General features: G+C 49.3%; 1 protein-coding gene, 1 non-coding gene and 1 pseudogene across 3 annotated transcripts; all 3 read right to left on the bottom strand.

The window, feature by feature from the left end:
• Positions 1-2,827: 2,827 nt before the first annotated feature.
• On the bottom strand, positions 2,828-12,460 carry PIF1 (PIF1 5'-to-3' DNA helicase). 2 transcript variants are annotated; one of them, XM_066341453.1, is made up of 13 exons: positions 12,402-12,460; positions 10,909-11,490; positions 9,769-9,901; positions 9,554-9,679; positions 9,281-9,434; positions 9,084-9,198; positions 8,900-9,006; positions 7,031-7,170; positions 6,568-6,674; positions 5,743-5,830; positions 5,447-5,592; positions 4,329-4,520; positions 2,828-4,118 (listed from the first exon to the last, which is right to left on the bottom strand). In XM_066341453.1, the coding sequence occupies exons 2-13, from the start codon at positions 11,305-11,307 to the stop codon at positions 4,059-4,061; spliced, it is 1,767 nt and encodes a 588-aa protein (XP_066197550.1). In that variant the 5' UTR covers positions 11,308-11,490; positions 12,402-12,460; the 3' UTR covers positions 2,828-4,058. The 2 variants fall into 2 exon arrangements, with proteins under 2 accessions (XP_066197550.1, XP_066197548.1); XM_066341451.1 differs by having other exon boundaries at positions 12,347-12,405.
• A 4,838-nt stretch (positions 12,461-17,298) lies between these two features.
• Positions 17,299-20,416, bottom strand: LOC136377068 (protein NipSnap homolog 1 pseudogene; annotated as a pseudogene).
• Positions 20,417-23,004: 2,588 nt separating this feature from the next.
• On the bottom strand, positions 23,005-23,080 carry TRNAT-GGU (transfer RNA threonine (anticodon GGU)). Its single transcript has one exon. It is a non-coding gene; the product is annotated as a tRNA-Thr (tRNA).
• Between the last annotated feature and the right edge of the window lie 1,873 nt (positions 23,081-24,953).

Below are 24,953 nucleotides of genomic sequence, written 5' to 3'. Positions count from 1 at the left end.
ATAGCTGTGAGGTTTCTTGAATGCCTTCCTAACAAGATGATCTGCCTTGAGAGGCAGTGCTGTTTGGAGCTCCCACTCACAGAGAACATGCTTGCCTTTCTCCAGGGGCTTCTGGAGAGCATCTTCACAACGAAAAGGGACTGCTAAGGACAGGACTTTCCGATGCTCAGCAATCTGACGAGGAAGGCATCTTTGAGCAGGGCAGGCCCACATGAGCCCAGGGAAAGCTGAAATCAGTGCCTGGGTGGGGGGGGGGGGAAGGGCTGGGAGGGGGAGGGGTGCCTTGGCAGTGTATGCTAAGGGTGGAGCAGAGAGGAGAATCCCAGGAGAGGCCCCTCAGACATCCTCAACCTCCAGGCTCTGGGCCATAATGTAAGACTCCTCTCCCAGCAGAAGCCCTGGTTCCTCCTGCACCTTCATTGCACATTCAGCCTCCTGCCAGTAGCAGTAGGACCTGCGTAGGAGGCCAAGCCCAGCCAGCCACAGACTGCCTTTAGGTCTGGACTGTGATGTGAGGGGACTGAGCGTACAGGACTCCTCCCCCTGGTGGCTGTGCTCGGTGTCCAGGGGTGGCCACAGAGGTCTGCTTGGCCAGTTGCTCCCAGCTCCACGCCTGCCAGTGGTTCTAGCCTCCCTGGTTCCCCCTTGTCTCCAAGCCTGGGTTTCTGGGCTTCACATCCCTTCTTTGAGCTGGCTGTCTGTTCCATTACCTTCCTTTCCTGCTTAAGTTATCCTCAGTCAGTTCCTCCAAGAACCCCAGCTGGTGCAGAGATGCTAGAAAGCATGAGACAATGCCATCTGGACATTGTGCTGAACTGGATGGTCCCCAAACTGTGTGTTAAGTGGAAGAAGCGAAAAATGCAAGATGCAATTAGAACGTAAGCTTCCTGATGGCAGGGCCACAATGTGACCTGTTAACAGCTGGATCTGGGAGGGGGGCTGTCATATGGGCAGATAGGAAACATCCAGGCACCCATGGTTGCCAACGTGTTGAGGGGCGTCACCCTGTGGGCATGGCTTCTCCTAACAGTGTCTTCTATTTGCAGCAAAGAAAAGGGTTCATGCTATAGAAAAACAATTGACTTCTCAAGGTCAGGAAGGGTGGTAGCAAGAGCCAGATAATCAGAGGTTGTCCAGGGGCCACGATGGCACCCCTGTGCGCCTCCAGATCTTGTCTGTCAAAGGAGCCAGTATAGGAACCAGACATCCTGTTGATAATCATTAGTTATCGTAAATGTTAATAACAGCTACTGATTGAATTCCTGCCATGTGACCGGCCTTTCTCCCAACAACTCTGTGTGAAAGGAAGTTACCACCTGTACTTTATAGGAGAGGAAACCCTCTCAGAAAGGTTGTGTAACATGCTTAAAGTGACACAGCTGGCGAGTGGCAAAATCAGAGTGGAAAGCCAAGTCTCTCCCCTGAGCTTTAATCATCAGTCAATTTCTTCACAGGCTGTAGCTCTGCCTCTTCCATGAATCCCACAGTGGAGGTCTGAGGCCTCATAGCCCCTCTGAACCACAATAGCACTCACTGAGTCCCCACGTCAATGGCCTCTACCATTTAACCAGACACTCCCTGAGTACCTACTCTGTGCCCTGGGGCCTCTGCTGGCTTTTGGTAGACAAGAATGAACGCCTTCAAGAACCCATATTTCATGCCTCCCCCCCCCCCCAGCATGGTTTCATTATTCTCAAACCCGTCATTGGCAATTTTATACACATTTATTAGCCATGGCTTTCGTAGCTACCAGTGCATGCTTCCACCATAACTGTACTACCAGCCAGAATCGATACATTTTGCTCATAAGCAGGAAAGCTTAACAGTTTTAACCAGTCTATAAGGGCCCCTGAGCTTTTTGATTAGCTGAAGCTAGTTTGTTGGAGATCCCTTCCCCATCACAATGTCCAAGCTAGAGCCCCCGCAAGGTCAAAGTGAGGAAGTTTCAAATGGAGGCCCCCAGCATTCTTCAGATGTTGCGACAGGCCCATTTCTCAGCACACAAATTCCCTAGTTTGTCCTCATCTGACTACTGGGTGACGGTGATTCACCTTGTCATTTCATTGTGAGTCATTAACCTCAGGTAACTCAGCTTTCCGAATAACCAGTGATACTAAGAAAACCTCACACAGGGTCTGCAAGCTCAGTCATCATGGTGTAAAAACCTGTGTGCACATGCAAGGCTAGGGGCGGGCGCACAGGCTTAGCCCCCAGTACCAGGAATAGCCAGTCTTCTTTTTTTTGTATTTTTCCGAAGTGAGAAGCGGAAGGGGGGGAGGCAGACAGACAGACTCCCGCATGCGCCTGACTGGGATCCACCCGGCATGCTCACCAGGGGGTGATGCTCGGCCCCTCTGGGGAGTTGCTCTGCTGAAATCCGAGCCATTCTAGCGCCTGAGGCAGAGGCCATGGAGCCATCCTCAGCGCCCGGGCCAACTTTGCTCCAGTGGAGCCTTGGCTGCGGGAGGGGAAGAGAGAGACAGAGAGGATGGAGAGGGGGAGGGGTGGAGAAGCAGATGGGCGCTTCTCCTGTGTGCCCTGGCCAGGAATCGAACCTGGGACTTCCACACGCCAGGCCGACGCTCTACCGCTGAGCCAACCTGCTAGGGCCTAGCCCAGGCATAGCCAACAGTTTTTGTCCCCAGGCCAGATTAGAAAGAAAACTTTTTCATGGGCTGGATGAAATCTTAAAATTTAAAAATGTTAAATACAAAAACAATTTGTTTAAGTAAATAAAATTTTATTATGTAATTTGTTTATGAATAAATGTGAGTGCAAAAATTTTAATATACAATATTATTTTAATAAAATATAATTACATACCATATAAATATTCAAACTGTATCATAATCAATCAAAACAATATTTAATTCATAGAATGAGCTTGAAGGGGTTATATCACAAATAAAACAATTATTTTGTTTTATAAACAGCCTGGTCACATTTTCAGTTATCAACTGCAGCTATTGTCTATGCTACAATGCCACTTGATTCAGCACACTTGACCACAAAAATAATGAATTGTTTGACCTTGGGTGCGCACTGGCAAACTCCACCTAAAAGAATGTGAGTTTCACATCGCTGCTAAATGTCAAACAGTTCATATCGAGTACAGACACATACAAAAGTTGTAAATCTTTATAATGGAATTATTTTTAAAAATAAAGAAGTATCATGAATCCATTCGACCAATTATTAGAAGTTAACCCTAGATTAGTCACACGTGGAATTCTTTTCCGAGTATCACCATCTTCTTAATTTAAATATCTCGATTTCCAATAATCAAAGACGCTTTTGCTTCTGAGTAGCTGAGATTTTCAAGTAGCAGAGAATAGTAAAAGTTTAATTGCGGGCCTCAAAAACTCATTACGCGGGCCTTATCCAGCCCGCGGGCTGTATGTTGGCCATGCCTGGCCTCGCCAGTCTTCTTAAAGATAGCAGAACACTCAATTGACAGGCCTTACACAATTCACAAGTTTATTTGTCTTGAATAAATACGATGTGAGAACATCCATTTTAATCCTCACACACATTTCTTCCCCCCCAAAGCAGCTATGATACAGGCGCACAGTCTGCAGTCTGTTCTCACAGCAGGCTCAGGAGGGTGTCCTGGCTGTGCTAGGCTGGGCCTCCCTTCTCTATCTGGGGCCTGTGCTTGGCCTGAGGCCCACAGCGCCCATGCGGCCTATTCCTGCTCCTGGAGCACCTCTCCCCTCTGCAGCCCAAAGAGGGTGGCATTCATGACTGGGGCCCTGTGGGCAGCCCTCACAGAGAGCTCTGTCCTCTCATACCAGATACTACCACAGGCCCATTCCCAACTGGCACAGAAACGGTTACTCCTGACCCTGGAAGTAGCTTACCTCAGGCAAGAGGAGAAACTGAGGCACAGCTGGCAAATGGGTGGGAAGCACTGTCCCTGGACCCCTGCCAGGAGGCTGAGAGGCCCTAATGAAGGAAGAAAGGGGCACTGGCTGGCCTCCTGCCATCTCCTGGGTCCTGGCACACTAAGGGGCAGGAGGAGGGCAGGAGGGGAGACCATCCTTCGTCTTCTTTGTGGCTCACAGGTTTGGGTCCACATTCTCCTGGTCTGAGGGTGCCCCATCATCACTGGTGGACTCCTAGATTGAAGCCAGAAAACCTGAGTCATGGGCTTCTGCTGCCTCCCAGGGCCACAGCTGGGGGGCCAGCATCTCCTTCTGCTTGTCCCTGTCCCAAGTGGAGCCAGAGAAGGCTCTGCCCCTCCCACCCAGGGTCCTTCGGCCTTTCCTTTGTTCCAGCTCCGAGGCTGCCACAGCCACGGGGCCCACTACTGGGTGACCCCCTCTTACCAGGCCGAGGCCCCTGCCCCGCTGCAGGCTGGCATAGAAGCGCAGCACACGGGGGTCACAGCGAACCACCATGGGGTCAAAGTCCAGCACACGTAGGCCCTGCAGGCTGCGGGCACGGGAAAGGGCCACATAGGCCTGGCCACTGGCAAACACACGGCCAAGAGAGATCTCCACGCAATCCAGAGACATGCCCTGGGGGACGGAAACAGAGATGCAGCCAGCTCTGCCTAAAGTCCTTTGCACCCAAGAGCCTGACCCACCTCACCAGCCCAGCTATTGCCCCTGGATCTCCTTGCCCAGTCCAGAGGTCCTCAAGGCAGGGGGATAGGCTGACCCTGGGTGGGTATCTGAGTAGGAGAGACCACAGGAGACACGTCACGATAAGAGAGAGGGACAGGTCTGAGAGGCAAGAACTCAGGCCCAGGTCAGACAGGGATGGAAAGAAATCCTGGCTCTGCCTTGCACTAGCTGTTTGACCTTGGACAAGTTACTTAAGCCCTCTGAGCCTCAGTGTCCTCCTGGTAGTGGATTCAGAAAATGGCAGGGCAGGAGATGACAGAGGTGGGATGGGAAATGTACTAAAGAAAGGTTTATTCTTCATGGTATGGAACTTCCCATCCAGGGCAAAGTCAATCCCCATAAAAGCCTTTAAGGACCCTCGGCCCTGGCCGGTTGGCTCAGCAGTAGAGCGTCGGCCTGGCGTGCGGGGGACCCGGGTTCAATTCCCGGCCAGGGCACATAGGAGAAGCGCCCATTTGCTTCTCCACCACCCCACTTCCTCTCTGTCTCTCTCTTCCCCTCCCGCAGCCAAGGCTCCATTGGAGCAAAGATGGCCCGGGCACTGGGGATGGCTCCTTGGCCTCTGCCCCAGGCGCTAGAGTGGCTCTGGTCACGGCAGAGCGATGCCCTGGAGGGGCAGAGCATCACCCCCTGGTGGGCAGAGCTTCGCCCCTGGTAGGCATGCCGGGTGGATCCCGGTCGGGCGCATGCGGGAGTCTGTCTGACTGTCTCTCCCCATTTCCAGTTTCAGAAAAATACAAAAAAAAAAAAAAAAGCCTTTAAGGCCTCTCAACATGCCCAGGCCTGTTTTGTCCCCACCTCCCACACTGGCTGCTCACCTGGCTCTTGTGGATGGACAGCGCCCAGGCCAGCTGCAGGGGCAGCTGCTGCCGGCTGAGGAGCTGGCCCCCAGTGGCCTGCACTGTCCAGCGGTCAGCACGGATGACCTCGGTGACTCCACTCAGGAACCGTACCTGGGGCAGCCCTGAGAGAGGCATGGAGAAGTCCAACTTTTCAGGCCTGTTTCAGGGCTCGGAGGTGAGAAGCAGGCCTCACCTTTGGATCCTAGCCTCCTCCTCACACTTCCCTGGAGCCCTGCTGCCTGAAGCAATAGAACTGCACCCTCATCACTTACCTCTCCCCTCAGTCTCGAACCCAACTACCACCCCTCGGGCACCATTCACCAGGCCCCGGGACACTGCCAGGTTCTTCACCAGCATCACCTGCAAGCGAAAGAGAACAGGAGGCTGGAGAGCGGCCCGGCTCCTATGCCATTCCAGGTCCGGCAGTCACTGCTGCAGTCCTGGGAGGCTGGGGCTGTCATGGAGGGGCACTGGGTCCTAATCCGTGGCCACTGGCTGACTGTGACCCCTGCAACAAATGCTTTATTTTTCTGGGACTCAGTTTCCCTTTGTGTCAAGAGGAATGACATTTGCTCAGAAGGAAGTAGAGCTATAAGGGAAGTGACATTACAGGGCTTTGAACACTGCCACATCTGTTGTGGGGTATGTGTGTGGGCCACAATCTTGGGGGACAATAGGTCCTGCCATCCCTCTTGCAACCACACGGTGCCTGTATTTTCCCCTTGGGTGCCCTCTGGAATCTGAGGGAAGGCTCCCATTTCGCCCCACCCCAACATGGTGGCAGGAAGGAGGACTCACTCACAGTATGGGATACATTATATACATAGAAGGCAACTGTGTGCGGTAGATATTTCACTCTTGGATTTAGAGAAGAGATGAGCAAGGGCAAGGGACTTATCCAAAGCAACAGTGCTTGGAGCTCCAGGTGCAGAGACAGAAGGGCAGTGGAAGCTGAAGATAGGCAGGTGGCTGGGAACAAGAGGAAGGGAGTTTGCCATGGTCCCAGCCGGGGCCTCTGGCTGTGGCGCAGTCTGGGCCGAGGGGCAAAGATCGGGGAGGCTCAAGCCCCCAGGGTTTGGGCCCTGCTTTCCACTCACCTGGGCCCCCCGCTTTAGCTGAAGAAGCTTGCTAACGGGACACTGGACATCCAGAGTCCGGGCTTGCTCAGGGTCACTGTCTATGGCCTCAAAGCTGTGAACCTCACCTACGAAAAGAGTGGGGCAAACAGATTACTAGTCATTAATGGCTTAGTTCCCAAAAATACACATCAGACCAGGGAATGAGGGAAGGTAGCAGGAACAGCTTGGGCCTGACTGGGGCTTTAGAGTCAGAGACCTGGATTGAAGGTAAACTTCCAGCATTTACCGGCTAAGTGACCTTGACTTTCTCAAGGTCATACCTCTCAAAATCAGTTACATCTGCAAATGTAGGGGCCTTATAGCCATAGAAGTTGTGGCCTAGATATCTAAATGATCTCAAGGGCCCAGGCAACTGGGGGGGGGGTATGCCTGTTTGAAACCCCTCCCAGCTGGTCTTACCCAGGTCTGGCTCCATGCTCACCTGGCAGGTCCTGCAGCCGCCTCTTATTGGTATGGGCCACATCATCCTGGTGGGTGCAGAGCCTCGTGGCCACAATCCCATCTCGCCCCACCTTTTGTGCAGCTGTAGCTTGGAGCTGGCGGGTCACCTCATCCGAGCACCTGTGGGGGCTGGGCTGTTAGGGCAGAGCCCACCTGAACACCAGGGAAGGTGAAGCATGTGGGTGGTATAGCCCAAGTAGCAGGCCATGGATCAGGTCTGGGGAATGGAAAGAGGCATCTGGGCATGATTTGCTGGCCCTAGGCTGGCCAACCTGTCCCTTCTCCACCTGGACCCCATACATGGGGAATAAGTATCATGTGTGTGGGGGCTGCTTGGCTGTGATCATGGGTGGGTACCCTTTCCTGTGCCTGCCCCAGGAAGGAGCTAGCCACCCTCCCATCCCCAGTGCTCCTCAGGAAGTTTGATATGCTGAGTGAGCACAGTTCAGAGGTTTAGAGGACCTAGACCAGGTGCTGATGTTGATACCTATAATACTGGTAGCCTATAGCCAGACTGGCCTCTAGCCAGAGGCAGATTAAGGTTGGTTGAGACCCCGGGCACAGAAGAAAATATTGGGCCCCTTACAATAGAAAAAAGTGTAAAGTTGGGGTTCTGCAGGGCCATTCAGAAGTTGGGGCCCTAGGGCACACGCCTGGTGCACCCGCCGTTAAATCTGCCTCTGCCTCTAGCCCCTGTCCTGCTGCGTTGGGGGGGAATTCTAGCCTGTCTTTCTATTTCCCTCATCTCCAGGCATCCTCCACCCGGGAGCCCTGGGTACAGCAGCAACTCCCAGGGAGGAGGGGGTACAACTTGGGCCCATTTCTCCCTGCTCTGCCACTCAGCCTTCTTCTTGTCCCCCATGCATGCTGGTGTGTGCTGTGCACCTTCCTGCCTACATCCTGTCCCCAGGGATAGAGAGCAGCTCACTACCACCACCCTCTCCTAAGCCTGTCCCAATCAGACCTGGCTTTCAAGGTTCAGCTCTGGCCCATGTCATCTGCCCTCCTGGCCTGTCCACTCCCATGTTAGAGTAGTTGTAGCATTTCAACATTTTGTCATAGCTTGGCTGAGATCATGTCAGTAACCTACTCTCCCCCACCAAGTGACCCCCCACAGGCTTTAAGAATGGAAGTTAGCCTGACCAGGCGGTGGCGCAGTGGATAGAGCGTCAGACTGGGATGTGGAGGACCCAGGTTCGAGACCCCGAGGTCGCCAGCTTGAGCGCGGTTATCTGGCTTGAGCAAAAAAAAAAAAAAAAAAAAAAAGCTCACCAGCTTGGACCCAAGGTTGCTGGCTTGAGCAAGGAGTCACTCGGTCTGCTGTAGCCCCATGGTCAAGGCACATATGAAAAAGCAATCAATGAACAACTAAAGGGTCGCAATGAAAACTGATGATGAATGCTTCTTTTCTCTCTCCATTCCTGTCTGTCTGTCCCTATCTATCCCTCTCTCTGACTCTCTGTTTCTCTGTTTCTTAAAAAAAAAAAAAAAAAAAGAATGGAAGTTAGACCTAGGTTTAAATCCCAGCTCAGTCACTTATAGACCATGACTTTGGGCAAGTCATGTCACCTCTTAGAACCCCAGTTTCTGTATCTGTGAAAGGGGAGTTGACGTGTTTGAATTCCTCTTGTGTGTCCATCTGCCCATAGTTCCCTGACAACTACTCTGTGCCAGGCCTTGTGCTGGGTGATGGGGGCCTAACTCTGGGAGAGGCAAGGTCTCAGCATCACAAAGTGACCATCTCCTCTGGGCCCAGGAAGCACTTCTTCCCCTTCTCTGGGTCCCTGTGCTCCTCTGTGACCCACACTTGGATCCTCATCTGGGCCCCTTCTCCATTCATAGAGCCTACCTGCCCAACCTCACAGCCTGCAGCAGAGAGATGAAGGTCTGGTCTGCCTGCCTCCACACCTTGGTCAGCTCCATGGTCACTGGGACACACCGCCTCCAGCTCTTGGCCTGGTGGGGAGGATGGGGATGTCAGGGAGCAGAGCAGACCGCTGTGGGAAGGGGCAGGACAGGAAGATGAGTGGTACCTGGAAGCAGAACTGCGGGGGCTGGAAGCCCTTGGTCACAGGTGGCAGCTGCAGGAAGTCCCCACAGATGATGAGCTGGATTCCTCCAAATGGCTGTTTCTGCTGCCGGACAGCTCTGGACAGGAGCAAGCAGTTCTTTAGAGGCAAGGGTGGGCAGGTTTCTCATGGAAAACCACCAGAACTCAGCCCTCACTGACCTGGCCACAGCCTCTAGCTTGTCAAATAAGTCTGCCTCCACCATGGAGATCTCATCAATGACCAGCCGCTGGCAGTTCAACCAGCCCTGCCGCACACCTGGCCGCTGGGCCAGGGCCACACATTGGGCCAGGGGAGCCTGACCCGAGCCAATGCCTGTGAATGACATTATTCAGCCTGGGCTGAGACCCTGGCTTTGTCTCAACCCTGACTTCCCCTTCCTCCCTTCCTACAGGTCTGGCTTGCTCCTCACTAGTCCCAGGGGCTCTACTTACCTGCAAAGGCATGGAGGGTGGTACCTCCGATGTGGCAGGCTGCCACCCCAGTGCTGGCAGTAGCCACAGTGCCTGTGGGAGGCAGTGAGCCCAGGATACGCTTCAGCAGATAAGATTTCCCTGTCCCTAGGCAGAGGACAAAGTCAAGATCACCTCTCCTCCATCCAACTTGACCACCATTCTCCTTCCCAGACTCTGCCCCTCACTATACCTACCTGCACTCCCAGTGAAGAAAATGCTCTGGCCTTTCAGGACGACCCTCAGCACTGCAGCCTGTTCCTCAGAAAGCTGTGGTTTGGTGGAGGGCAAGTTCAGCCTCTTCACAGGCAGGGGCCACCTGGGGGCTTCCTGGAGGACAGGGCTATCTCAGAACCTCTCCCCATATTCTAGGCGTTGCAATCTCTCTCCCTTTTTGGCCCAGGTGCAATGCTAGCCCTGGTAGCCCTTGTGTCTCTGCTCATTTCATTCCCTGGAGCCCTCAAGCAGCTTTGGCTCACCTGGAGATCTTGCAGTAACTACTGGGGTCCAGATCTCTCCTTGAGGAAGGGATCAAGGTTGGGTCTCCCCTGACTCCTGGTGCCCTGAAGACCCCATGGTGTGGGCCTGGTTCTCCCTCAGCTTCCTCCCTTGGGCTCTCTATCTTTCCTGGTCCTCTCACCCACTTTTCCTTCTCACTTCTCTTCCTGCCACAAACCTGTCTCTCATTTCAAAACACCCAAGCAAAACCCTGCCTAGCCAGGGCCATTCTTGCCCCATCTTCATCTTCTCACCAGCTCGTTCTCAAACCCCTGTGATCCATCTGCCGCAGTTCAAAAACTGTCAAAACCCACCAGACTTTGTCCCTACCCCTATCTGATCCAACCTGTTGGCTACCCAATACTGCTGACCACTACATTTTCTCCAAATGCTCCTCTTCTTCTGTAGAATGACTACATTCTTACTTTTTATTTTGAAGTCTCCTTTTCGGGCCTCCTTCTCTTTATTTTATTGATTTTAGAGAAGAATGGGAGCAAGAAAGAGAGGCAGAAACATCTATCTGTTTCTGTATGTGCCCTGACCTGGGATCCAATGTGCAACCTTTGCATATCTGGACGATGTTCTAATCAACCAAGCTATCCGACCAGGGCTCTGCTTTCTCTTTTAATGTGACTTGGGTCCCCTTTTCCTATTCTGGCTTACCCAGTCTCAGGAATTGCACTACGAGAAACACATGCTCAATTCCCACATCTCTTACACTTAGAAATCCAATGGGCATCTCCTCTGAGATAACCATCTTCCTCTCAAACTTGGGTCCCTTGGTCTCTACCAGCTCAGCGGCACACCCAGTCCCCAAGGCGTCCCTTTCCTATCCTTACGGTGTTGGGTTCTGCCTTTATTCGGGACTTCATGGGCCGCTTCACTGGCGTGGTGTCTGGGACCCGGATGGCTGCTGCGCGCCGCAGCTCCTCGGGTTGCACCGGGCTAATGGTGAAGAAGTCGTGGGGCCGCGGGCCAAGCAGCTGTGTGCGGGCGGAGGACGGCCCAGGACCCGGGTCTGCAGCCAGTTTGAGGCGCAGCATGCGTAGGAAGCGGCGCAGGCGGTCGGGCGGGCAGTCAGAGAGTAGTAGCTGCACCGCGCCCACCCCGGGAGTGCCCTCGGCGGGGAGTCGCAGCGTGCTGCGCCCCAAGGCCACGAAGCGTGTGAAAAGGCGCGCGGTGCGCAGGGGGAAGCAGCGTGGCCGCTCCACGGACCCGTGCGCCTGCAGCCGAAGCATCAACTCGCGGCGCTCGTTACGACCCAGGCTCAGCTCCGCGGTGCGTAGGGCCTTGCGCTTTCGTGGCTGCCCGCCGGGGCTCAGCTCCTCCACAGCCACGCGGCACCGCAGCTCCGTGTCCTCGCATTCCGAAGCCGCTGCCAGGGTGCCCGACGGTATTGCCACTGCCTCTGCTGGTCTGCTCTGCAGAAGTTTAGGAGCACAGGTGTCACGGGGACTCAAGGACAGAACAGGTAGTATAAATGTCGTGAGGAGGAGCCCGGCCAAGGCCACATAGGATCACAAAGAGGTCACAGTGATGGTAAAAGGACCCTGGGACCAAGTTGGTAAATTCACTATTACTTTCCTAACACTGGCTGATTCGCTCAGTTGGAAAGAGCATCCTCTCCAATACCACGGTTGCGGGTTTAATCCCCAGTCATTGGTTATACACAAGAATCAACCAATGAGTGCATAAATAAGTGGAACAACAAATTGATGTTTCTCTTTCTCTCTCTTCCTTCTTCTCTCTCCCCTCCTCTCTCTAAAACCTATCAATCAATAAATAAAAGAAATTACTTTCCTATGCAATAATTTCCAGAGAGGCAGATGGGCAAAGTCAAATGCACCCCGGTTTGGGGAGCCTCGGCGGTCTGGCAAAAGCCGAAGAAGGGACCCTAAACAGAAAAGAAACCAGCTTCAAAGAGACCCAGGGAGGGCACGGGAATCCTCTTGGCCCTCTCCACAGGAAGCTGGGGAATCTCACGTAGGAGATGAGCAAAGGTGCTGACTTGTAATCATGGCCATCCAGGTACGTTCACTGGTTTATACACAGCGGGCCAGTTCTCATTATTCCCCGTGTCCAAAAGTGTAAACAGCTGGGAGAGGCCGCAAGGCTGGTAGGAGTCCGGGCTAGTGTAATTCCGAACCCTGGCGCTTCCCATCTCTAAGGTGGGGAAAGGTAGAGTATTTGGCTAGGGAAATCGCAGGGGAAGCATGGGGCCCTGGAATGTGTGTTCCCTGTGTCTGACCCTCTCGTTTGCACCCTCCCCGCAGGTACCCCTTAAAGAAGCAGGTTCTCTTCCTCCCAACTCGGAGATCGAGTGGACACTCACTTGCACCGGAACTCGGACGAACAAACTGAACAGAGCCGACGTGCCAGCAGCCCTCCGGCTCTAGGAACTTTCAAATACTAGGCGTAGAGAATCACCCTATCACTGGCCGGATCTTTAAATTCTCCAGCCAATCAGAGATAGGGGCGTGTCTCCCCCCCCCCCTCCTACACACCCTTGCTTGGACTATACCAATCGCACGCCAGAGGGAAGAGGCTTGTTACGGTGGCGGAGCATACCACGTTGCGTGGACGAGTGGGCGTTGCAGGAGACTGTTGGGGGATGCGGCTGCGCCGTGTGTGGTGGTGTTACCCACCCTTCTCTGAAAATGTCTTTTCAAAACCATCCCTCCAACACTTGGATAAGAGCTGCCACTGATCTGGTCCACCTCTGTTTCTACATGGGGAATCATTGCCCACTTCTGGGCAGAGCACCCCAAGGCCTGCCCCACCCCTCAACTCTTCCTACCCGTCTCTACTTTTGTAAGAGAGGTTTTCCGCATTGAGATCCATCAGTGAGTGGCTCTGAGACCTGTGCCAGGGAACTGTGTGAGTTCGGGGTTTTTTTGTTTTGTTTTTTTTTCTTTATTCATTTTTAGAGAGAAGGGAGAGAGGGAGAGAGAGAGAGACAGAGAGAGAGAAGGGGGGAGGAGCTGGAAGCATCAACTCCCATATGTGCCTTGACCAGGCAAGCCCAGGGTTTCGAACCGGTGACCTCAGCATTTCCAGGTTGATGCGTTATCCACTGCGCCACCACAGGTCAGGCTGTGAGTTCGTTTTCAGGGAACTCATCCATCCCTCTTATTGCCCTTGATGCCTGGGGAATTTATTTTTAATTATCCCCCCACCCCACCCCATTGAAGCTTGGAGTTATGCGCCTGGAAGGGATCTTACAGGTGAGTCCTCCCACACCTGCTCTTTATTTTATTGTCCCCATTTTACAAATAAGGAAACCAAGGTTCCAAGAGTTTTACCAAAGATCACATAGCTTGTTGATAGTAGAAACGAAGCCTTAAACCCAAGTCTAACCTGGCCTAAGCACCTGTGTGTCTCACTGCTATGCCATACTGCTCCCAGGGGATTGGTCTTCGTGAAGGGAGTCAGTCCTGGACTGGCATTTCAGCTCCTGACAGCCACTGCAATGCCCCAGCCCTGCCATTAGATGTTACCCTAAGCAAATTTCCTTAATGTCTCAAGCCTTTGTTTCCACGAATGAAAAAATGACAGAAAGATGAAAATGTGGTGATTGCACAACTCAGTGACTACTAAAAAATTTTGAATTGTTTTCAATGGGAAAATTGTGTAGTATGTGGATTATACCTCAATAAAACTATGAGTGGGAAAAATATTAAGAAATGTTTCCTGTTCAGTGTAGCCTTGACGAGTAGCATAAAATTTCAAAGTCAATGTAGTAGGCAGGAAAATGACCCCTCCCCCCATGCCCACGTCCTCATCTTCAGGACTTGTGAATATGTTACCTTACATGGCAAAAGGAACATTGCAGATGTAATAAATTAAGGATCTTCAGATAGGGAGATAATCCTGGATTGTCTGGGTGGGCTCAATGGAATTACAAGGGTTCTTATAAGGGAAAGAGGGAGAAAGGAGCAGAGAAGAAGATGTGATGAAGGAAGCAGAAGGGGTGAGGGTGTGTAAAAGAGAGATTTGAAGATGTTCCTGCCCTGGCCAGATAGCTCGATTGGTTAGTATTGTCCCGAAGCACAGACATTGCCTGTTCGATCCCCTGTCAGGGCACATATAGAAACAGATGTTCCTGTCTCTCTCCCACTCTCTTCCCTTATCCCTCTAAAATCAATAAAATAAACATTAAAAAAAAAAAGATTTTACTGTTGGCTTTGAAGATGAAGGAAAAGGCCATGAATCAAGTCAAAGAATACAGGAGATTTGTAGAAGCTGGAAAGGACAAGGAAATGGGTTCCCACCTAGAGTCTCCAGAGGAAGAAAGAAGTTCTTTTTATTTCTTCTTTTGTTTTTCTTACAAAAGCTTTTTTCTTTTTAAATTTAGCTTTCTGACTCTGCTCATGCCTTCAAGGCTTTCACAATGATTTTCTTTTTCTTTCGTTGTGTCACCTTAGTTGCTCATTGGTTGCTTTCTCATACGTGCCTTGACCGGGGGCTACAGCAGACTGAGTAACCCCTTGCTCAAGCCAGCTTGGGGTCTCGAACCTGGGTCCTCCGCATCCCAGTCCGATGCTCTATCCACTGCGCCACCGCTTGGTCAGGCTCACAAGGATTTTCTGTTCCTCAATAAGGAAAGCATGCTTGATCCTGTCAAGAAATATTTAGCACACATGGACCCACCATCGGCCCTGCTTACATGCTTTTTTGTTTCGGTCCATCTCATTAGCACGATAGGTCTCACAGCACGAACTCTGTGAAGTCCGCACGGGCACATGCCACATGCTGATTTTGGTGCTTTCCCAACCTTTTTAGTATAAAGGTAAACAATTCCATAACCAGGGGTTTGGTACAGCCTACTTTTGTGAGAGGCTGTTTTGTAGGACAGCATCCAATGGTATGTCAAATGTTGGACCACTGTGAATGTCTGAAGACACCATCCCAGGAAGAGGAAAAGGGAAGCCAAGGATGCAGTTCTTGATGTTATAGGGGTAAGACACACTTCAAACTTTTAGAACTATAAGATAATAAATCTGTGTTGTTCCAGGCTACTAAATTGTTGTAATTTGTTATAGTAGCAATAGCAATAAGAAACAAATATTTTTTTAATAGTAAATGTTTCATTGGTTCCATCAGCTACTTCAGCACAAGTTTTCCTGAAAGGGAGGAAGAATCAAGCTACCCAGAGGTTCATGAGATTTGGGGGTCACTGAGGAGGCCCACATAATCACTAACCCCACTCCACACACCTGGTGGCCCAGCAGAATGAGGGCAGAGCATATAGAATGTGAAGAAGGAGAAAAGGGACTCAGGGTGAAGAAAATACAGGCCCTGGCTGGTTGCTTTGCTTGGAGGAAGAAAAAGGAAGGGCAGGAGATTCTCCTGCACAGAAGGGCTGGAACTACACATTCAAGTTTTCAACCTCATTGTGTAGAAACAGATGAGTCTCTTCTTCTTCTTCTTCTTTTTTTTTTTTTTTGCAGAGACAGAGAGAGAGTCAGAGAAAGGGATAGATAGGGACAGACAGAGGAACAGAGAGAGATGAGAAGCATCAATCATCAGTTTTCGTTGGGACACCTTAGTTGTTCATTGATTGCTTTCTCATATGTGCCTTGACCGCGGGCCTTCAGCAGACCGAGTAACCCCTTGCTCGAGCCAGTGACCTTGGGGCCAAGCTGGTGAGCTTTGCTCAAACCAGATGAGCCCGTAGCTCAAGCTGGCGACCTTAGGGTCTCGAACTTGGGTCCTCTACATTCCAGTCTGATGCTCTATCCACTGTGCCACCGCCTAGTTAGGCCAGATGAGTCTCTTTTCAACTGTCTTGTATTAGGAACCCTTCTCCAAGTGGTCTTCTGTCACCTCTATTTTATATATATATATAATTTTTACTATTGATTTGAGAGAGAGAGAGAGAGAGAGAGAGAGAGAGAGAGAGAGACAGGAACTTCAGTCTGGTTCTGCATGTGCCCTAACCGACCAGTAACCGAAATGGCACTTCAGAACGATGCTCTAAAGTTTAGAGTCTAAACAACTGAGCTATCTGACCAGGGCCTGTCACCTCTGTTCTATTTTCCCAATTCTGTGTCCCAGGTTCTGTGGTTCAAACCCAAGTTCTGAATTCTATGTTCTACCTTCTGGGTTCCTGGGTCTGAGTTCTTGTTCTTGTTCCATTCTGTTTCCTGCCCCAGGTTCTCCCCAGAGACCCTTTCCCAGCCTTTCTGGGTGGAATAGGTAGACTGTCTGCTGACTTTGCTAACTTGAGGGTTTCCCCCATTACTTTTTGAGGAAGTTCTAGGCTTTTCCCCAGCAGGAAGGACTTGGTTCAGACTGTCCAGCAAATTGGTGGCCCAGTGGAGACCAAGGAATTACTGGCCTGGTTGGGGCTGTTCCCTTCCCACCCCACCTCTAAGCACTGAACACCTTGCCTTTTGTGCAACTGAAGTTAAACTAAGGCCTGACCAGGTGGTGGCGCAATGGATAGAATGTCAGCCTGGGATACAGAGGACCCCGGTTGGAAACCCAGAGGTTGCTGGCTTGAGTGCGGGCTCACCAGCTCTTACCAGCTCTCACCAGCTCTCACCAGCTTGAGCACGTGTTCGCTGGTTTGAGAGTGGGATCATAGACATGATTCCATGGTCACTGGCTTGAGCGCAAGGTCACTGGCTTGGCTGGAGCCCCCCCCCCCCCCCCAATCAAGGCACATATGACAAAGCAATCAATAAACAACTAAGGAGCTGCAACTAAGAATTGATGCTTCTTATCTCTCTCCCTTCCTGTCTGTCTGTCCCTCTCTCTGTCTCTCTGTCTCTGTCTCTCTCGCTTAAAAAATAAAAGTTAAACTAAGGATTTCCATGGTGATAATTGGAGACTGATGGCCTTGAGATGAGAAATCCTAGGGGGAAATGTAAGAAGACATTTAAAAGGTTGCTGTTTTTCATTCAGAGAAGTTAGAAGCTGCTTCCAGCACAGGGGAAGGAGCAGGTAGGGAAGGTAGAAAGGATTTGGGCGGTACTGAAGATTCCTCAGAACCCTGTCATACTCAGCTCCCCATTGTTTGAGCTGAGCAGTAGCTCTTAGAGTTCTCCCACATCTGAGAGAATACCAAGAGAGCAGGACTGGGAGCTCCCCTGTCTGCGGAAGAAGGGGAAGTCAGTAGCAGAACCCTTCTCAGCTCCCCTTTCCCAGCCTTTCTGGGCAGAACAAATGGACCTCCTGCTGACTTGGCTAACTTGTGGGTTTTTGCTTTTACTTCTTTACTACTATCACTGGAGAGGTGAAATCTTCAAAGTGATCATGATCCGAGACTCCATGTGTTGTACCAAGGGGACTGTGTAGTAGACATTTTTTTCCCAGCCCCTCTTCCCCAAGACAGCATTTCTAGTCTACTCCCAAGACTGCAAGTCTTTCTAGGCCCAGAGATGGTGTACAACATAGAGCTCTCCTATCTGTGAGAAGAAGGTGCCCACTGACTCTTGGTTCTTTTGCCAGTACTTGATGGCCCTAGGCCAGTTGTTCCCCCACTTGGTCATGGTTCCTGGCTTAATCTTGCATGTCCTCAGCTCATAGATGTTGGGGCCCACTCTAGACTGTGGCTCCTTCCAGAAGTTGAACTCAAGGAGCATCTGGTTTTTTTTTGAACATCAGCATATGGCTTCACTCCTTTCGGAACTCCAGGTACTCCTTGTTGTTTTTGAGCTTATTTGTGCAGTCCATGGGGGCTGGGCAGCCACCTGGGAACGCCAAAGAGCACTGCCTGGTCTCCCCCGCCCCCTGCCACGTGTTCCAGTTGCCCACCAGCCAGCAGGAGTAGTCCTCTTCCAGACATAGCTTGAGCAGCACAGCCTCCATCAGATTGTTGTAGACATCCAGATACTTGGGCTTCACATTGTGAAACTGGATCTTGCACACATTGCTGGTCTCCTTCTTGAACAGCAGAGTGGATTGGGCATCTTGCTGGGTTTACACTTTGTGCACAAAGAGGGAGAAGAACCAGCTGCCTTCATTATTGTTGGAATAGAAGCGCGTCCCAGATGCAGCAGCCACAGCCCTGGTGTGGGTGGGTGGGTTGGGGGTGGCAGCTGCTGCACTGCTGCAGAGATGCTGCACCGCCACAGAGCCATGTTGAAGAGGATGAAACAAATACAGTTATACAATTAGAAACTGAAAGCTCTAGGATTAAGAGCCCAGGTCTGTCTGTTTCCAAAGACTGCCTTCTCTTCCCTCTGCATTCTATTCCAAGTGGGCCTAGCACACTCACACAGCCTGCTCCTTTCCCCCCTCTTTTTGTGCCGTACCCCAGACTGCCTCTAGAGAAGGCACAGAAATTTTCACATGGATTTTCCCCAATATTTTTCTTTTGGCTTTCAAACAACTTTTAGATTGTAAAAGATACACAAATATAAAATTTACCATTTTGACTATTTTAAGTGTACAATTAATTGCCATTAAGTAAACATCACCACTATTTCCATATATCTGCTACCAAGATTCTACAATTAATTTTTGCTATATTTGTTTTATCATATGTCTAACAATTTAGCCACCCTTCATTTTTTGTTATGCATTTTTTGGTTATGCATTTCAAAGTTGCAGAAAACAGTGCAAGTTGAAGTCTAAACATTGCAACACATAACATTAATTAGAGTTTATGCTTATCTTAAAGAATTTTTTTCATTGATTTGAGAGAGAGAGAGAGAGAGAGGAAGGGAGAGAGAGAAGGATCAACTCATTGTCCTACTTTGTTGTTCCATTTAGTTGTGTACTCATTGGTTGCTTCTCGAATGTTCCCTAACTGGAGATCAAACCCGTGACCTTGGTGCACCAGGATGACACTTAATCCACTGAACCACCCAGCCAGGCCTATGCTTATCTTTTTTTTTTTTTTAATAATTTTATTTTTTTAATGGGGCGAAATCAATAAATCAGGATACATATATTCAAAGATAACAAGTCCAGGTTATCTTGTCGTTCAATTATGTTGCATACCCATCACCCAAAGTCAGATTGTCCTCTGTCACCTTCTATCTAGTTTTCTTTGTGCCCCTCCCCCTCCCCCTTTCCCTCTTCCTTTCCCCCCTCCCCCTATAACCACTACACTCTTATCAATGTCTCTTAGTTTCACTTTTTTGTCCCACCTACGTATGGAATAATACAGTTCCTGGTTTTTTCTGATTTACTTATTTCACTTCGTATCATGTTATCAAGATCCCACCATTTTGCTGTAAATGATCCTATGTCATCATTTCTTATGGCTGAGTAGTATTCCATAGTGTATATGTGCCACATCTTCTTTATCCAGTCATCTATTGACGGGCTTTTTGGTTGTTTCCATATCCTGGCCACTGTGAACAATGTATGCTTATCTTTTTAATGTAAACTTTACATACAGTGAAACTCATACATCTTAGGCTTATTGTTAGAGGAATTTCGACAGATGAATATACCTGTGAGGCCTAAACACTTATCAGGATATAGAACTGTGCTGTTAAATAAGGTTAGTCACTAGCCACATATGGCTAATTTTGAATTTAGAGTAATTAAAATTAAATAAAATTAAAAATGCAGTTTTCATTTGCACTGACCACACTTCAAGTGCTCAGTAGCCATATATGGCTAGTGGCTACCCTGTTTAACAGCACAGACACAGACATTTCCTCCACTGCACAAAGTTCTAAGAACATTACCATCGTCTGGAAAGTTCCTTCACGACCCTTTGCAGTCAGTCCCTATCCTCAGCCCTCAGGCAACCCATATCCTGATTTTGTTTTCACCAAATATTATTTTAGCTTGTTCTAAAACTTCTTATAAATGGAATTATACAATAGATATTCTTGTGTGTTCAGGCTTCTTTCACTCAGCATAATAATTTTGAGATTCATCCATGTTGCTGCGTGTATCAGTTGGTGTTTCCTTTTTATTGCTGAGTAATATCCCCTTATGTGGGTATGCGAATTTATCTGTTTCCCTGCTGATGGATACTTGGGCTTTCTGTGGATTTATGTGTTTTTTTTTGTTTTTTTTTAATACCTAGGTAAGAAATTGCCGGGTCATAGAATAGATGTATATTTAGTTTCATATGAAAGTGCCAGAGCTTTTCCCAAAGTGGTTATATGCCCACGTAGGTTTTTGTAAGAGCAGTAACAGTGAACCCTTGCAGGGAAAAAATTAACGGTCCTCAGCTCCCTCCTCCTCCCCGCTCCTCCGGTTAGCTGAATCCTGATTGGTCAGTGGAGGAAGAAGGCGGAGCCAGAGGGACTCGTAATATCTAGGGCCGGACTTCCTCCTTTGGCTTTGGGCATCCCTGGCATCCGCTCGGTACTCTGGTCGCTGCTTCCTTCCTGGGATCAGTTCGGTGTGAACTCGGATCTCTTCGCTTAACATGACACCTGGTTTTGACTCAAGCTCTCAGGAGGAACGGGATTCTGTGCTTCATGATATTTCCTTGTCTAGAACTCTTGCCTTTCATCTTATTGGCTCTCTCTTACCGGTGGTCTCAGTCCAATCCCCGGCTCATGAATAAAAACAACAATGCTCTTAACAGGGCCGAGCGGTTTACAAAATGCATTTTCAGTGTTAGCTCCTTTGATACTTAAAAGAGCCCCTCCTCTCCATCTTATGTTCCTTTCTCTCCAAGCGTTTGCTCTCCCGCCTTTACAGCCCTAAGCTTACAAGGACAGACTTGTAAAGAAACTGGAAAGGTGTTTCACAGTCTTCCACCCTCCAGAACACAACTTCATCATTGGGCAGCGGACTCGTACTCCACTGACCTTTGGTACAGTGATCTCTGTTCCCTAAAATCCTCTCTTCTTTTAACTTCCGCAACACACTCCTTGTTTCTTCCTGCAAGTTGTCTGCTCCCTTTAAGTCTCCTTTGCTAACCCTTTTCCTCAATCAGACATCTCATTGTAGGAGGACTTTATCCTTTTTTTAATTTCTATCTGTTCCAGTCCCATGGTTTAATTACCAGCTACGTGCTGATGTCCAATATTGTGCACTAGCCTGTTCCTCCTCCCTGAACTCCAGATTACATCTCCATTTGTCCTCCTGATAGCTCCACAAAGATGTCTAACAGGGATGTCAAACTCACTTTCTCCAGAACAGAGCTTTTACTCTCTTCCTCCAATACCAAAATAAACCTGATTTTCTCCTGTCATTACCTTAGTAAATGGCATCACCAATTTTGGCTCAAGTTAAAAAACCTGCATCATCTTTTTTTTTTTTTTCACCTTACCGTTTTTTAAAAAAAAATTTTAAAAATTTATTCATTTTAGAGAGGAGAGGGAGAGACAGAGAGAGAGAGAGAGAAAGAGAGAGAGAGAGAGAGAGAGAGAGAGGAGAGACAGAGAGAGAGAAGGGGGGAGGAGCTGGAAGCATCAACTCCTATATGTGCCTTGACCAGGCAAGCCCAGGGTTTCGAACCGGCGACCTCAGCATTTCCAGGTCGATGCTTTATCCACTGCGCCACCACAGATCAGGCAGCATCATCTCTGATTTCTTCTTCACCTACCATATCCAATTCACTATCAAAACTATTTCTGCCTTCAAAATGTATTTTTAATCTATTCACTTTTCTCTATCCTCACCCTACTCCCTAGAGCTAGCAGCTTGTCATCTCCTCTGAACTACAGCAGTAGCCTCCTAATCTCATTGCATTCATGGCTTCCACTCTGGGCCCTTTATAATCCTTTTTCCAAACAGCAGCAGGTGAAGTTTAAAAAAATATAAATCAGATTTTTCTATGGCTCTAGTTAAAAGTCCTCTATGCCTCCCTAGGCTATTCCTCTTAGAATAAAATCCACAGTCCTTACCATAGCCTGAGGCCAACTTTCTACCCTTCTCTCACTGTGACCTTAAGTTTACCACTTTCTCCCTTATCATGCTTCTGTCACATTGGTCTCCTTGCTGTTCCTTGAACACCAAAGCCCTTTCCTGTGCCAAGGTTTTGAAATATCCACTCTGCAGAAAGACTAAAATGAGCTCCCAGTTACTATTTTGTTGCACTGTTTTATTTCCCTTAGAGAATTTACCACATTCTGTTGTTATCGTGTTCATTTCATAGAGATGAAATGAACATGATAACATGTTATCATGATGTTATCATGATATGTTCCTATCATCTCTCTCTTCTAGCTTCATGAGGGCAGAGATCATGCCTGTCGGGTTTATGGCTTTGTGCTTTGTGTTTAGAGCAGTGCCTGAGACATGGTAGACTCTCAACAGATTTATTGAATGAATGAATCAATGAATAATAAAACCATTCTAAGTCCTAATCCCTCTATCTCTTTACTATCTCCTGAATCTGTCCCTACAATCCTTACAACCACTGGCCTGGTTCAGGCTCCATCACTTCCAACCTGGATTTCTGTAACCATTTCCTACCAAGGGGCCTTTCTGTCTTGCCTTGTCACCACTCTTCACACAGTAGTCATGAAAATCATGTCATGCCCTACTTCAGTGCATCAGGGGTCTCTGCTACTTGCAGGAGGAATCTCGAATCTTTTTGGTCAGCACTCAAAGCCCCAACTACTCTAGCTCTTGCTGCCTGCTTGATGGTATTTTTCCAAACTCAACACTGCCACTATACACTTATGACAACATAAATCTGCTTATACCCTTCCCCTAACAAATCAAAATGGTTTACAAGTTCTCATTTTTTTTTAATAAATATTTTATTTTAAAAATTTTTTGTATTTTTCTGAAGCTGGAAACGGGGAGGCAGTCAGACAGACTCCCGCATGCGCCCGACTGGGATCCACCCGGCATGCCCACCAGGGGGTGATGCTCTGCCCATCTGGGGCTTTGCTCTGTTGCGACCAGAGCCACTCTAGCGCCTGAGGCAGAGGCCATGGAGCCATCCCCAGCGCCCGGGCCATCTTTTGCTCCAATGGAGCCTCGGCTGCGGGAGGGGAAGAGAGCGACAGAGAAGGAGAGGGGGAAGGGTGGAGAAGCAGATGGGCGCCTCTCCTGTGTGCCCTGGCCGGGAATCGAACCCGGGACTTCCGCACACCAGGCCGACGCTCTACCACTGAGCCAACCGGCCAGGGCCACAAGTTCTCATTTTTGTGAGATGTTCTCTCTTCTTGAACTCTCTCTGTTCCCCCTCCCTACATGCAACTAACCCTGCTAGAATACAAATCAGTCACTCTAGCCCCTCCTGCTGGGAACCAGCTCTTACCACACTCTTTATACTCCTTCATTAGAGCCCTTCTCAAGACCCTCCTTGTGCCTGACCTGTGGTGGCACAGTGGATGGGGTGTTGACTTGGAATGCTGAGATTGCTGGTTCAAAGCCTTGGGCTTGCCTGGTCAAGGCACATATGGGAGTTGATGCTTCCTGCTCCTCCCCCCTTCTTTCTCTTTTCTCTCTCTCTCTCTCTCAAAAAATGAATAAAATAAAAAATAATAAAAAAAGACCCTCCTAGTGGTTCATCAACTCTCCAAGGCCTGGCCTGAATCTTGTGTGGCCTGGTCACACAATGCTCCCAAAATAGGTAATTTAGTAGCAAGCATGGACTCTGGTGTCAGACAGGTTTTTAATTCTTGCACCACCACTTACCAATCAAGTGACCTTAAACACATCCAGCCTTGGATTCTGGATCTGTAAAATGAGGTTAATATTTATATTTATTTCATGGATGGGTACCTACTTGTGTGAGGATTAAATTAGATACATGTGAAGAGTTTAGTACAGTAAGCAGATAAGAGGTTCCCTAAATTCTTTTGAGTGAATAGATAAACTTCAGGATGAAGTATTGAAAAGGACCCCACTTAGAGCACTCAATAAATTTGGCTGACTAAATGGTGTGTACATGCAAAACAGACGCCATTACTTTCACCTCCCCAAACTTTCAATGACTTCCCATTGCCCTGATGTTAAAATGTAGTCTCCTGAACACAGCCTTCAAGGCCCTCTCTACACTGAGCTTTGTCTGCTTCTCCAGCCTGGCATCCCTACACACACACACACACACACACACACACACACACACACACACACACACACCATGCTGTTTCAAACCTCTATACCATTGTGCACACTATCCCTTCTGCCTGGAATAGCTTGCTGCCCCTTTGTCCTGATTTTGATGTCCTTCCTTTCCTCATTTACCCTCACATAGTTTTTTTTTTACCTGTTTACATTTCTCTCCTGATAAGGACAGGGACCTGGGTCCTGCCATTATCTTCTAGCTATTAGCTATTAGTGTAGAGCCTGGCAATCAGTCAGGCCAATAAAGTATATATTTGTGTTGAATGAATGCATGTGGTGTGGAGGCAACAACCAGAGGGCCAGCCTGGGCTTGATGGGGAAACTGAGGCCAAAGTGGTTATCAGTGGCTCATTTCTCACAGTGCAGAGCTGGCTGCATATCAAAACCCACCTCGCCCCCACCGTCACCATGAGCTGAGTCTGTGCAAAAATATGAATTCCCCAGGGTATCTGCTCTCCTATAGGTAGAATCTGAGTTTCCAGATACAGGACCTTCTGGATCTTCAGGCATGGGGTGCAACAGCTGCCAGCACAGCAAATTGACGGAATAAAACCATGTGGTGGCTGCAAGAGATTGCCGCATACACTGACTTTCTCAGATCTCCAGGCTGAATTTTCTTCATCCCTTTAAGTAAGAGACCCAGGCAGAGGCATGAGGGAAAAGTGTGCTCCCATTATCTCTTTGGCCCTGGGTCCCCAGGCTGCCCCTTGCCTGCAGAAGGCAGTGAAAGGAGAACTCGACCAAATGGTGCAGCTGCTGCTATGGCAGCCAGAGCCAAAGGAGGTCACCATTGATCCCACAGCACTTCATTCTTCCTACTGAGACATGGGGGTAGGGTTGACTTGAGAGCTAAGGGGAAAGAGGTGGGTGGGATGGGGTTGGGGGAAGACAGGGGAGAGGATGGGATGTAGCAAGTCACTTTCTTTGGATT

Source organism: Saccopteryx leptura, chromosome 6 (genome assembly GCF_036850995.1).
Source record: "Saccopteryx leptura isolate mSacLep1 chromosome 6, mSacLep1_pri_phased_curated, whole genome shotgun sequence".
NCBI lineage: Eukaryota > Metazoa > Chordata > Mammalia > Chiroptera > Emballonuridae > Saccopteryx > Saccopteryx leptura.
Note: the sequence above shows the minus strand (reverse complement) of the source record. Positions and strands in the feature narration are given on the sequence as shown.

What these genes read in the sequence shown, in the direction of transcription:
- PIF1 (XM_066341453.1), bottom strand. Translation starts at nt 11,307, where the DNA reads ATGCTTCGGCTGCAGGCGCACGGGTCCGTGGAGCGGCCACGCTGCTTC. An exon ending in AAGCTAGAGGCTGTGGCCAG is followed by an intron (nt 9,199 to 9,280) that starts GTCAGTGAGGGC and finishes GCTCCTGTCCAG; the next exon opens with AGCTGTCCGGCAGCAGAAAC. An exon ending in GTTCGAGACTGAGGGGAGAG is followed by an intron (nt 5,593 to 5,742) that starts GTAAGTGATGAG and finishes TGCCTCTCTCAG; the next exon opens with GGCTGCCCCAGGTACGGTTC.